Source organism: Crinia signifera, chromosome 12 (assembly GCF_055691185.1).
Source record: "Crinia signifera chromosome 12, ASM5569118v1, whole genome shotgun sequence".
Classification (NCBI taxonomy): domain Eukaryota; kingdom Metazoa; phylum Chordata; class Amphibia; order Anura; family Myobatrachidae; genus Crinia; species Crinia signifera.
Window position 1 is genome coordinate 20,109,550 of NC_139228.1, and position 13,716 is coordinate 20,123,265.

The 13,716-nt window shown below is 42.8% G+C and overlaps 1 protein-coding gene across 1 annotated transcript in view; it reads left to right on the forward strand.

Moving 5' to 3' along the window:
* The window catches only part of TYRO3 (TYRO3 protein tyrosine kinase), a 98,255-nt gene that overhangs the window by 63,949 nt on the left and 20,590 nt on the right, over positions 1-13,716 (forward strand). The window contains exons 8-14 of the mRNA XM_083167518.1: positions 583-725; positions 3,677-3,821; positions 8,047-8,176; positions 9,337-9,437; positions 10,881-10,976; positions 11,468-11,548; positions 12,982-13,074. Coding sequence (XP_083023644.1) covers positions 583-725; positions 3,677-3,821; positions 8,047-8,176; positions 9,337-9,437; positions 10,881-10,976; positions 11,468-11,548; positions 12,982-13,074 — 789 coding nt within the window. The remainder of the gene's footprint in view (positions 1-582; positions 726-3,676; positions 3,822-8,046; positions 8,177-9,336; positions 9,438-10,880; positions 10,977-11,467; positions 11,549-12,981; positions 13,075-13,716) is intronic.

Below are 13,716 nucleotides of genomic sequence, written 5' to 3' on the forward strand. Positions count from 1 at the left end.
CGCACTTCTGGTTTCTAAATTCGATTCATTTTTACAATGTTACTTCATCTTCCCCAAATATAAACATAATAATGTTAAAAAAAATAATACGAAGATGATACTGTTGAATGCAGGATTAGCTTTTCTGTACACCACGTACATGTACAGTAGGTGTGTGTATGTGTATATGCCAGTTAACCTACCAGTATATGTTTGGATTGTGGGAGGAAACCGGACTACCCAGCGCAAACCCACCCAAGCATGAGGAGAATATACAAACTCCACACAGTTTGGTCATGGTGGGAATAGAACCCATGACCTCAGCGCTGTGAGGCAGTAATGCTAACCATTACACCGTCCGTGCTGCCAAAGTACTTGAGTACTTGATTATTGGATTTCTGGGCGCACTGCCAGCACACTTTGACCTATACCCTATATAGGTTATATACAATTAATGCTGGTTTGAGAAACTACTCATTCATTTATCCTGTGCCGGATACTCTACATTCCCTCTGTACCTAGGCCAGTAATACAGGTTGCGCACTTATTCCTTATTCTATTAGACTGCGCTTATTCACCCGACCATTTTATCTATGTCCATAGTGCCGCTTCTAGTGCCGCAGAACGTCCACCTGACCAGGACTGACTCCGGATTGATGCTAGAATGGGAGGAGGTTGCACCGGGACTGCAGAACTACAGCCTGCTGGGATATAAGGTTCAGTGGGAACAGGAGAATGTGACGCAAGTAAGAAACCCCCATTCTGTGGTCTCTTCTGTGTCTTTAATAATCCAGAATGTACAAAGGACATTATAGGAAAGAACTATGGCCCTTATTCTGATTCATCCGCAAAGGCAAATTCCTTCTCAAATGGACAATACCATGTGTAACATGTGCAGAGAGATTTAGAGTTGGGTGGGTTATTTTGTTTCTGTGCAGGGAAAATACTGACTGCTTTATTTTTACACTGCAATTTAGATATCAGTTTGAAGTAAAACCCCACCCAAATCTAAATCTCTCTGCACAAGTTACATCTGCCCCACCAGCAGTGCACATGGTTTTGTCCATTTGAGAAGGAATTTGCCTTTGCGAGTGAACCAGAATAAGGGTCTTATTTATATATTAGGAGACAGTCAAAGGCATGAGGGCCCTGCTTGCCAGCTTACAATCTATAGGGTGAAATGTATAGTAGCACTTGTGTATTAATATTGTTACTACTTTGTAATGTGTTAGTTGTGGACACTTATCGGCATATTGGCGAAAGCTACGTAGTTGCCCCTTTTAGTAAATCTACCCCTAGCTTTCTTTTATTGGTCGCTTGAAATGTAGGGTAACCTTGGGACTTTCCACCACTTTCCCGTAACATTTCAATGTTCTCCGTTTTATGATAAGAGGTTTATGAGCTTTGTGGGTGGATATATTTTTGTATTGTAGATTAAAATTGTGTAATGGGCCCTTATCTAAAATTCAATAGTTAATTTCGACTGAGATACATCATGTAGCGTTTCAGTTTTCTCCCTCCCCTTCAAACCACGGAACTAATGGTGCGCTCACTGCACAGTCCTCGTGGGTAAGGCTGTTGTTGCACCAGTGTTTGATGGCGGCAGTAAGAGGCTGCTATTTTTTATGGGTGGGGATTATTAGATAGATGGTGTCTAGATAGACCAGGGCTGGGCAACACCGGCCCTCCAGATGTTAATGAACTACACATCCCAGGATGCTTTGCATTAGTTTTGCTATGTGGCCATGCTGAAACTGATGCAAGGTATGCTGGGATGTGTAGTTCATTAACATCTGGAGGGCCGGTGTTTCCCAGCCCTGAGATAGACCGTCATAAGGTCGACATAAAAAAGTAGACACCTGAAAAGGTTTTCAAATTTTTGTGCAAATGTTGACACGGGTCCCCAATTAATCTTATGCGTACAATCGGATGGCTCGGCATGCTTCGAGCTCGGTGACTCGCTATGCTCAGCAGGTTATTATATTCTCCCCCTATGCCGACATAGATGGTGACATAATAAAAAAACGGTTAAAAAAAAATCGACTTTTGTGAGGGGTCTACCTCTTCTATGCAGACATTTTGACCCTGTCAACCTTTTGCATGTTGACCTTTTAGGGTAGACCTATTGACTACATAGCTAGACCAGGCATGGCCAAACTGTGCCCCCTCCTGCTGCTGTGAAACTACACATCCCAGCATGCCTTGCCATCATTTTAGCATTCCCTAATAGCAAGACTGGCAAGGCATGATGGGACTTGTAGTTTGTAGTCACAACAGCTGGAGGGCCATCGTTTGGCCATGCCTGATCTAGACACTGTAGATATATCAATCTGAATCCAATTTTATGTTCGGATTGTTTAGGTAGCGCTTACATTTAGACATCGCTTATGAGGATATGGAACCATTCACATCAGACTCTAGTCCAGCAGAGCTTGCACTCTATATCCCCTAGTACACAGACCCATACACAGTTGCCCAAAATATGTTTTTGGATTGAGGGAGGAAAGGCGCAAACTTGGGATGCGCCTTCATACTACACTCAGGTTAGGATCCTGATTGGAACCGAACCCAACGATTATATATTAATAGGAAATGTATATCTATGAGCTATGGGGATATTTCTCACATGATCAAAGGGGCTACGGAAAAGTTGGCAACACGTGCCTTCAAGGACGCATGGAGTAGATTTGTCCACGTAGGGAGAACTGGCAACCCTGCCACCTGCTGGACAAGATGAATTTTACAGTAGCTAGAATTTCAAGGCAAATACAATCACAGATAATATATCTGAAATTGTATTAAAACAGAAAATGTTACATGAACAAAAATGTTTCTTTATTTGTGCCTTGTCATTTGCTTGAGAGTAATGTACCCCAGATTCTCTATGGGTTACTGAATGCACAGTGATCCCTTTATTACCCTTTACCAGAGGTGTAACTGCCAGAGTCAATGTAGTCTCCAGCTTCTGGGCGCCAACCCTGAAGGGGGCACCTGTATGTACTGCAGCACCTGTGTGGTTCACAGCAGAATTCCAACTGTGACCGCTGTTCTTCCAATGGACCTCTTCAGTGCAACAACATCTGCTGCACAGGTGTATACTGATGCTTGCCCCTGCTGTATTCCAGTCATTTCCTGCTGTACAGCTGGTGGTTGGGGTCTGAATCCTCAAACTCACATAAATTTGGTGGGTGAAGGTGCTGTACGTGTTCATATAGATTATACATTGTAACAGCTCATAGTTTTCTAGTTGTACTGCTGTTTGAAAACGCCCCACGGTAGCTTGAACCACCATTTTCCGCCACCAAAACCCCACCACCAACTCCCATACAGTACTAATAAACCCGCACATAACATTACTACACCCCACAAGACCCTGCCAATCCTGGTATCCTGTGTGCAGAGAGAATGGATGGGGGAATGAGGCAAGGAAGGCTGTAGGACAAAAGCAATGGATTGTTGGATGGAGTGTGAGGAAGGTCCAGCTAACGGGAGGCAGATCAGTAGTAGAAGGTGCAATAGAAGGAAGGGGAGGAGTTTGTTCTGCAGTGCTGTTTGATGCAGGATCCTGAAATACAAATTTATCGTTGATTATCGGAAGTCACCGATGCTGTGCAAAAGGGAAATGTGATTCCAGCCTTGTCTATTGCTTTATCATGTTCTTCATCAATGATTTATGAATTATTATTTCTATAACTAGGGAGAAGTATTTGTCCAGGGTAACCAAGCCAATCTGACCGCCTGGGACCCCCAAAAAGATCTCACCGTCCGGGTGTGTGTGGCTAATTTCGCTGGCTGCGGACCTTGGAGCGATTTTCTTCTTGTGGCTTCCAAGGAAGAGGCCGGTGAGTGTGCAACCTACGAGGCCGGTCTGCAGGTCGCTATATGAATAATACATGCAATATGTACTGCAGGCTTCACCTCTGCACAACATACTGATCTGAGTCACCACTCCCGGGACTGAAGCAGATTGACAGGTCATTGTTTCCAGGAAAGGAATTTATCTTTAATGAGTTCCTTATCCCTATTTATAGCAGTTGAGGCCGGTCAATACTTTTGCATTGATAAAAATTTGAATAATAAAAAAAATGCACCTGTTTACCTGTCGGTTTTCCCTGTATTAGTCCATACCCAATAAACCTATGGATATAAGGAGGACAAAAGTGAAGTAGTTTAAAACTGTAAAAATCTGTGCTGTCATTTCCCATGGAACAGCATAATACATAGAGGGGTTCTACAAACACATTGCTGCTCAATAAATCATATGTCCGTGTAAGGTTTCTATTGATGTCCGCTGACCATTACTACTTGTGATACCGACGTTCTGTGATCAGTAATCCGTATGATCCAGGCCACTCTAGTCACAAGGAACACAGAAGATAGTGGTCTGATCTCCGAGTGGGTCTTGCACCTCTCATTCATCACCCTATAAAGGTTGACATGCATTGTGTCGGCCACTGAAGGTCGACATCTGAAATAGGTTCGAAAGGTTGACACGAGCATTAGGTTGACCGAGTTTTTCACAGTTTTTTGTGCTATTTCATGCCATACCATTCACTACGGCGTGGTGAGAGAATAAAATAGTGTGCCCAAAGAATAGCGAGCCATGCAAGGGGACGCGTTACACTTAGTGTCCATGTCAACTATGTCGACAAATGTGAAAAACTCATGTCGGCCTTTTGACTGTCGAACTTGCCATTGTCGACCTAATGCTTGTGTCGATCTTCCAACCCTGTCGACCTTAGCAATGTTGACTTATTTTAGGTGTTGACATAAGCCCTGTCGACCTTCCGTTGTCGAACCAATGCATGTCGAGTTAAATTGGGTCAACCCATACCTGTTTGCCCATAGTCCTAGAAAGCCCAACAGTGGTAAGAATACAGGTTACTGTCCAAGACTATGTGGGCTTTATTCTTACTAAGATGGGCAACCAATCAAAATCTACTTATTTATTTAGCACCTTCTAGAAGATAATAGATGGAATCTGATTGGTTGCCCCAGTAACATCTCATATGAAATAGAACTATATTAAAAATATAATTCAATACGTTATCAATATTTAAAACTATAGATGGTCTATGACTGTATCAAACTTATTTAATATACAGAAGTGGACATGAAAAGGTTAAACATACTATAATAAATGCTGTACACAAACATAACAGAACAAGTACTGCACTAAACTCACATTCTCCCACCACATGGTAAGGCTCCTGTCTCTCCTTTCTGGCCGCTACTCTCTGGTCCTGTGCACCGCAAACTTGATAGAAGAAGTTGCTACCACTGGGTATATGCCAAAAGTCTGCGGATCTTTTGCACGCAGGATAGGACTGATCCATGTAGATAGAGATTATGGCCGCACCCTGAAGCGGATGTATAAGGGCGGTACAGCCATGTACAGTAGATGCGGCCGCCTCTGAATACCGGCAGAAATCCACAGCTACATAACAATGTTGTTTTATAATCCCATAGCAGTGATTGGACATTTATACAACCCCCCAAAAATGATCGGCGGATTTTTCTATTTCCACATGTAAAGATAAGAACGTGCGAACCAAGGCGCTATTGCGCACTGTGACAGTCTGCTGGTCCGGTCTTGGTGCCAGGAACCGTTCTTTTGGTCTCTTGCCTCCTAATTTCTGCACAGCATTCTAACTCCGCTGTCTGGACAGTTGGGTAAATTTACTGTTCTCTTCTAGACGGTGATTAAATAAAAAGTAGAACCTGGTTGGTTGGAATGGACAACATTCCATCTTCAATAGGAATCTTAGGGCAGTATTCAATGAGAAAAGTTCTCCGTGTTTTGTGGAGAATTTGTGCTTTGTTCGCCTTGGACAGAGCATTTTGCTCTCCAAAAGCGAGCAACCCTATTCAATGTGAAATATTCTCCGTCTTTCTAAGTGATTTTCGCCGTCTCTCTCCGTGTAGAAATTCTCCATCTTTTGATGGAGAGCTGGAATGTGAACTTTTAAACTAAAAGGTTTTTTTTTTTTTATTTTGGTGTAAAAAAATCAGTGTTTTTTTTCTGTGAAGGGGCATGTTATTTTTATTCATGTGCTTATAGCACATGAATATATATTTAATAAAAAAAAATATTTTTTTAAATGTTTTTTTTTTTTTTTTTTTACACAGTGCAGCCAGCAGGGGGCGCCGGAGCGCTCGAGCCGCTCATTAGATATTCATATATTCACTGCACCCGATCGTTAATATGCACGATCGGGTGCAGTGAATACTGGGTCCCCCGCTGGCTATAGGGGGGGGCAGCCTGTGCTGCCTGGGTTCAGGAGAGCCCCCCTCCCCTCCACAGTCCTCTGGAGCAGCCAGGGAGACTTTAATCTCTCTGGCTGCTTCGGTCCCCCGGCTCCCTGAAAGCTCCCTGCCGCGGACGCTCGTCCGCTGCAGGGGTTAAGACTCGCCGCGAGTGGCGGCGAGTCTTCAAAACATTGAATAGTGGGAGCAGGAGGCTCCGGAACATGGAGAGTGCATGGAGAGCGAAATAAAACGCTCTCCATGCATGGAGAACTTTCACATTGAATACTGCCCTTAGTAAAGGCCCCCCAGAGACTTTTGACACCACGTTAAAAACACGAGTGCAACCACAGAGGGACACCATGATATGTTAAGAGAGCCATGGTTCTGTATAACTGTTGTCATAAGTAGCTGTTGCAAGACCTCGTATGCCGAAATCCCCTCTGGAACTGAAAGAGTTAACCCAATTATTTGATAGTCATTCTCGTGAAGCATCGCTCCTATTAACGAAGCGCTGCAGACTGTGCTGCTAATGGTTTAACTATTTAGCATTTTAAGACAAATGGGTTGTGATGAGTTACTTTGGCCTCATAAGCAGCCGGAACGCTCATTGAAATAAGGAGATTTGTATAAACTGCGCCTGGTGACATTTTCCAAAAATAACTTCCTGGCAGGCCGCTGGGTTTTTTCACTTCCTTTGTGCCCGCTTTGGCTTGGCTACCAGTGTCCTCATTTGCTCAGGAGGCTGAATTCCTGTATGCACCTGCAGGCTGTATTCATAAAACCCGAACGGCGATTATTCAAAATCTCAATGCAAGCGTGCCCCACATTCTGCCTGGGTCTCAACCGCCATGTGTCTCTCTTGGTGCTTTTCTCTAAATCGCCTCCTCCCCAAAATTCTTTTTGCATTCAGTTATTCTCCCCCCGCAATACATCATCGTGTCTCCAGCCCATACTGTTAGCTTATTTTAAGACCTAAAAGCTTAAATGCTTTGTAAGTAAGCACTGAAATGTATGGTGTCAATGTGTGGATGTATGTGCACCTTTGTCGTTTATTGTGACCAATAACCCATTATAAACGCTCTGCTATTGTGATCATTTAAGAGTTACCATTCAGACCCGTATATGCCTGACCCAAGAGAACACAGCTCAGCTGCGCTGTACACGAGTCATGGATCATTGTCTGCTTTGCTCTGTGCTCGGCGACAACATAATTAGCCGCCTCCTAAAGTAGTTAAATATAACTATTCTGCTACCATATTACGGTGCAGTTTTTTCCCGTTCCTCTCCTCTGGTTACAGAGACGATTGTTCTGTAACCAAAAATCAGGACACCAGTCTGTCCGGAATATAATTCTGTATTTATTTTTAGATAGCCTTACATATATTGTAACAGGAATATAAATGTATTGAATATATATATAAATTGGCATTTATGTTTGAATTTAAAGCTGATGACACACGATGCGATTTGCACTATCGATTTTGACAATCTAGACAAAATCGCATAGTACAAATTGCGCCGTGCTATTCGGCACCTGATCCCGATGCGCAGCATGTAGAAAAAGACAGTACAGTCTTTCTACTATCTTGGAATGACGGCCGTGCCGCTCAATGCAGCATGGCCCCCGATCCCCCGAACTGCACCGTCCCTCCCTCCTCGGCAGCCGCCGGATCGGCCCATGTGTCCACCTCTTATATGTGAAAAAAAAAAAAAACCTGGTTTTGTCGGTTACCAGGACTTAGCGTTACACCAATGTATAACGTACAGAAACATTTTACTTTTGTGTTGATTTACTGGGAATTTTATGGTGTTTTGCAGGCCGGCAGAGTCACCCTCATACTAGGATGTCCTGGGTCCCTCTGGTTTTGGGCATCCTCACTGCCTTGGTCACAGTCGTGGCTATGACATTAATCTTTCTGCGAAAGAGAAGAAAAAAAACAAGATTTGGGTAAGTGATGAATTTATTACTTTTGGATGGAGACTTTACATCACAGGCATCGCCCCCCCCTTCCCCCCCACTGCAGGTAGAACTGAGGGTAAAGCGCATTTTTTAAATAAATTAATTCTGCCAGGTTTTTGCCAATTCATATGAGTGAAGGGTGTTAAGCTGTTTACACAGAGTGTGATTTTGCTTGTGATTGGATCCCTATTCGCATTAGATTTGGACTATATAGTCTCGCCTGCACAGTCTGTTTTACTGTTCCGTTTACACTAAACGGGAGCGCGCATTGGGATGGAACCAGCTACGAATGAGGCTGAAAACTGTTCAATGTCCTTTTGATTAGATTTTGGCTATATAGTCAAAATCAAGCACAAAATCTCACCGTGTGTACACAGTTTTACACTGTGAGGGCCCGAGTGTGGTGGTGTTACACTGCGAGGGCCCGAGCGTGACGGTGTTACACTGTGAGGGCCCGATCGTGGCGGTGTTACACTGTGAGGGCCTGAGCTTGGCAGTGTTACACTGTGAGGGCCTGAGCGTGGCGGTGTTACACTGTGAGGGCCCGAGCGTGACGGTGTTACACTGTGAGGGCCCGAGCGTGACGGTGTTACACTGTGAGGGCCCGAGCGTGACGGTGTTACACTGTGAGGGCCCGAGCGTGACGGTGTTACACTGTGAGGGCCCGAGCGTGACGGTGTTACACTGTGAGGGCCCGAGCGTGGCAGTGTTACACTGTGAGGGCCTGAGCGTGGCAGTGTTACACTGTGAGGGCCTGAGCGTGGCAGTGTTACACTGTGAGGGCCTGAGCGTGGCAGTGTTACACTGTGAGGGCCTGAGCGTGGCAGTGTTACACTGTGAGGGCCCGAGCGTGGCAGTGTTACACTGTGAGGGCCCGAGCTTGGCAGTGTTACACTGTGAGGGCCTGAACGTGGCGGTGTTACACTGAGGGCCTGAGCGTGTGGGTGTTATGCTGTGAGGGCCGGAGTGTGGCGGTGTTACACATATATATATATATATATATATATATATATATATATATATATATATATATATATATATATATATATATATATATATATATATATATATATGCTCCTAGGTAGCAGACGTAGTGAACCAGTGATGACCGTTCTGTTTTGTGTAAGTAGGAATATTTCTTTCCATAGGCACATGTTTGGCACGATGTTGGGTCGGGGAGGCCCGATGATCCAGTTTACAGCAGCCAGGTCCTTTAACAGGCGGGGGACAGAGGTGATGGAAGCCACATGTAAGTACAACGCTTCCCTATACTTCTAGGAATAACTACATGCTTGGAAAACTCAGGGCTAGATGTATGAAGCAGTGATAAGGGAGGAGAAATGAGCCAGAGGAGAAGTGGCCCATGGCAACCAATCAGCACTGAAGTATCATCTATAATTTGCATAATATAAAATTATACAGAGCAGCTGATTGGTTGCCATGCGTCACTTCTCCTCTTGCTCAATTCTCTATCACTGCTTCATACATCTAACCCACAGTCTTTATATAGTATATGGTAGATGTTTGCACAAAAAAGAAGCAGAGCCGTATCTTTTTTGGCCACATCCACTGCAATATAAGTGTAGCAGGGCTTGCTGGGATATGTAGTTAAACAACAGTTGGAGTACCAAAGGTTGCCCATCCCTGACTTGATGTAGTGACTGACTCAGTTTGACATTGAATTGGTGCTCACTGCACAGTGACACGCAGGAGCAGACCTTATAGAGCTACTAGATGTTACACTACTTCTGTGAGGAGAAACATTATAATAAAAAGACATTAATACAAAAATTCTACTTATATTTTCATATTTGAATTATTTGGGTTCACTTGTAAGCAATTCACCTGCCTTTGCATAGGCTCCCACTTTATTTACATTTTAACTTTTTTTATATCCATTTTGTTGTGTCTGTCAAATGACACAAGCCATTGGAAATGCCTCTATGCTTGACATGGCCGACCGGTGGATCTTCATCTGTTGGAAAAACTACAAGTCTCAGCATGCACTTCTACAATTTAACGATTTGGTAATGCTAAACCTATGACAGAGCATGCTGGGATGTGTAGTAATGCAACAGCTGATGAACCACAGGCTGGCCAGGCCCATTATGTGCTGTACATCGCACTGAGCAATATCCCAGCAAACTCCCTGGTAGTAAAGTTGAATTTCCTATTGTATACCACAAGGCAGGAATTGCAAAAGTCATGATATTCGGGATGGCCATCAACGGTTGCCATCGATGGCATACTATGCAAAGGATGACCATCAATGTTTTGAGCTATCGATGGTCATTCAGTTTCTTTGACTTTCTTTGACACACTGCTTCACAGATGTGGGGGCGGAGCTATGCTCCATGTCCTGGCCCCTTGGGGGGAAAAAAAGAAAATAAAACTACTTGACATCAATGGAGGATAACCATCTGATTCTCCCCCATCGATGGCAAAACTATTCTACATAGGCCATAAACCATAGATAATTCCAAATCATCAATGGTCAATAGCCATCCCTACACGGTATTTGTTCCTAGCAAGTTGTAGCTTAGGCCACAAAATGGCTGCCCCCACTGAATGTAAGCCATTGGTGTCAGTTGCAGTGTTGGCCAAGAAAATCGTGTCCGGTAGATTCTGGAAAATTATCTGTGACTTCAGCTATTAACTGTAAGATCTTTTTGTGTGACTTCTTTACCCATAGTGGACAGTGTTGGGATAAGTGATGAGCTGAAATCCAAACTGACCGATGTCCTCGTACAGCAGCAGCAGTTTACCTTGGGACGGACATTGGGAAAAGGTAAGAACTGACCATGAATGCTATATTGGCACCATGATCTAGAAATCTAGCAATGTATAGCATTTGACACGGTCTTATTACTGCGGTCCTCTATCGGAGCGCTAAAAGTGTGTTCGCTAGCGGCAGGTGTGCTGAAGTCTTTTTTGCACCAAAAAGAATTACCTTAATATTCCTGTATCTGAATGCATTTGGCATTAAAATTAGTTTTAAACTAATCAACATCAATTTTAAAGGTATTAAAACATATCGTCTGCAAAATAGCACGAAAAAGGGGATTTTAATGTTCCAGTGGAAATTAGGGTGATACATTTTATTTTTGTTTTACTAATTGATTTTCAGCATGTTTACCTCTGATTCCTGTTTGTTAGAAACATATTTTTTTACTCCGTTTTATTGGGGTATTCAGACCCTCTACATTCCATGTTATAAATGTGATACTCTGTTTTATTATGCTAGATGCTATATATACTGTTTTATCATTTGCCCGTCAGGAGAGTTTGGTTCCGTCAGAGAGGCGCAATTAAAGATGGAGGACGGCTCACTGCAGAAAGTTGCTGTGAAGATGTTAAAAAGTAAGTGTATTATTAATACAGAATTAGTGATGTGGCAAAGAGTTATCACTGCATTATGTACTACAGACGGCATCTTGTTCCACCTAAGAACATTATATACTGTACAAAGAACAGAACGGGGCCTAGCAATCGGTGTAACGCTAGGCCCCGTTCAATAGATTCTGTATATAAATCAAGAGAGAGAACTCGTTCCTTTCTAGGTCGTCGGCAGGATGTTTATTGTTCCTCTCTTCAGTGAAGTCCAAGAATAGGCATGCTGGAAAATGATACACGTGGTAGTTTAATGAGGATTGAACCTTCCTTTGGAGTAACCTAGTTATAATAAATGTTTCTGTTTTGACACAGATGTGCCTTGTGCTGGTATCCAATTAGCTGCAGTAATTTACCACAACTAATGGATTTAGATGGAGCTATCCAATTAGCTGTGATACGCGGCATTTATCAGGGATTATGCTTCGGGTCTCTTGCATAAACCGCAATAAGAAGCCTTCAGGTCTGCGGTAACACATGGGATCAGGAACTTATCCCGGATGCTATGCGTTATCGCACAAGAAGAATTATTTTACACACCACACACACACACACACACACACACACACACACACACACACACACACACACAAAAAAAGACTTTATTTGGATAACTTGATAATGACCATTGGTCATAAATCGCACATTTTTTTTACCCTTTGAGTGAATTTGGCAAAATAGGTGTAAAAAATTGCCATGTAAACATTTATATTCATCGTAAAGACCTGTAATGTTTACCTTATATATGAAATATAATCTTTTTTGCCGCTTTTGTTATTTGAATTTATATAACAAATGTGAGCGCCGCTGGCATTTTTTGCGGATATTTTGAACATCTCTCAACAATGTTGGCACGCAAAGATTTAACGGGGTTAATTGTACACCTGCCTTGGTGCATGTTTATAACGATTATATGGGCATTGCTGTCGTTATGTAGCTGTTCTTTGCAGCGTGCTAGGGATTTTATTTTTCTTGCCTGGATCCGCCCCTTCCTTACAAGGATAGCCCAATGAATAGATTATGAGCAACTCTCATTCTGTGTATCATTATAATAAATACGTTCTTGTATCCACAATGCATCAACTGAGTATTTTTAGATCATTTTGGAAATATAACCTATAAGAAATAATGAAATTCTACAGTTCCACAAACTGCTGTACATTCTCCGTTCTGCTGCAGGCAAAGCAAACAATTGGGAGCAAAAAGTGAAGGTTTTCATGCGCTAGTCTTTAAGGAAGGTCTTTAAACCATTCATGGCATGGACATCACAAGAACCCTTGTTAGAAGTGATTCCAATAGACATCAGCTCCAGCTCCGATATAATGAGCCTGCCAGATTCTAATTTCGTAGCATGTTCCTCCGCACTTTTCGCCCTCTCCTAACAGTCTCATTTCTCCTGCCAGCGGAAATTTTCTGCTCCAGCGATATTGAAGACTTCTTGAGAGAAGCTGCTTTTATGAAGGAGTTCGACCATCCAAACGTCTGCAAATTAATCGGTAAGAAATGTTCGACGTGACTTTGCAGAATATGCCGCTTGCTCTAGCAATTGGATAATGATTTGCGCTATTTTAAGGTAGGCTGAATAAAGTTTGGAGTATTTGGCAGTTATGTGGATGCTTAGATTTAAACTTTTCTAAGCAACTGCAGAAGGCTCATTACTGCTAGTTAGTATATTACCTTTAATAGCATTATATTATAGCCTCCATCTGTCTGATGTCAAGGGCTTAAAGATTTGTTTTTTTTCTTCCTTCATTTTTGTTCCTAGCTGACATGGATTCTTGCCATTATTAATGGGAATCTGCTTCCCCCTTCTCTCCCCTCCATATCTGTCCTGGTACCTGTCATTAGGTATTGGGGACTCCATTTGTGAAATGACAGTGTTGTGCTGATTTTGAAATGTCCATGTGTTCTAGAAATGACAGTATGAATACATGTATATAAGATCTAGATGTGTACTGGTTCTAGGTATATGGGTGACCGTTCTAATGCTGGGTACACACCAAAACGAATTTGGATTGTATGCAAATCGTACGCAAATTTGCATACGATCCAATCCCATCTGTATTCAGATGAATGGATCTTTTATAGATCCTACCTGCAGCAGGTAGGATCGGATTCGGATCCAGCCAAACGATTTT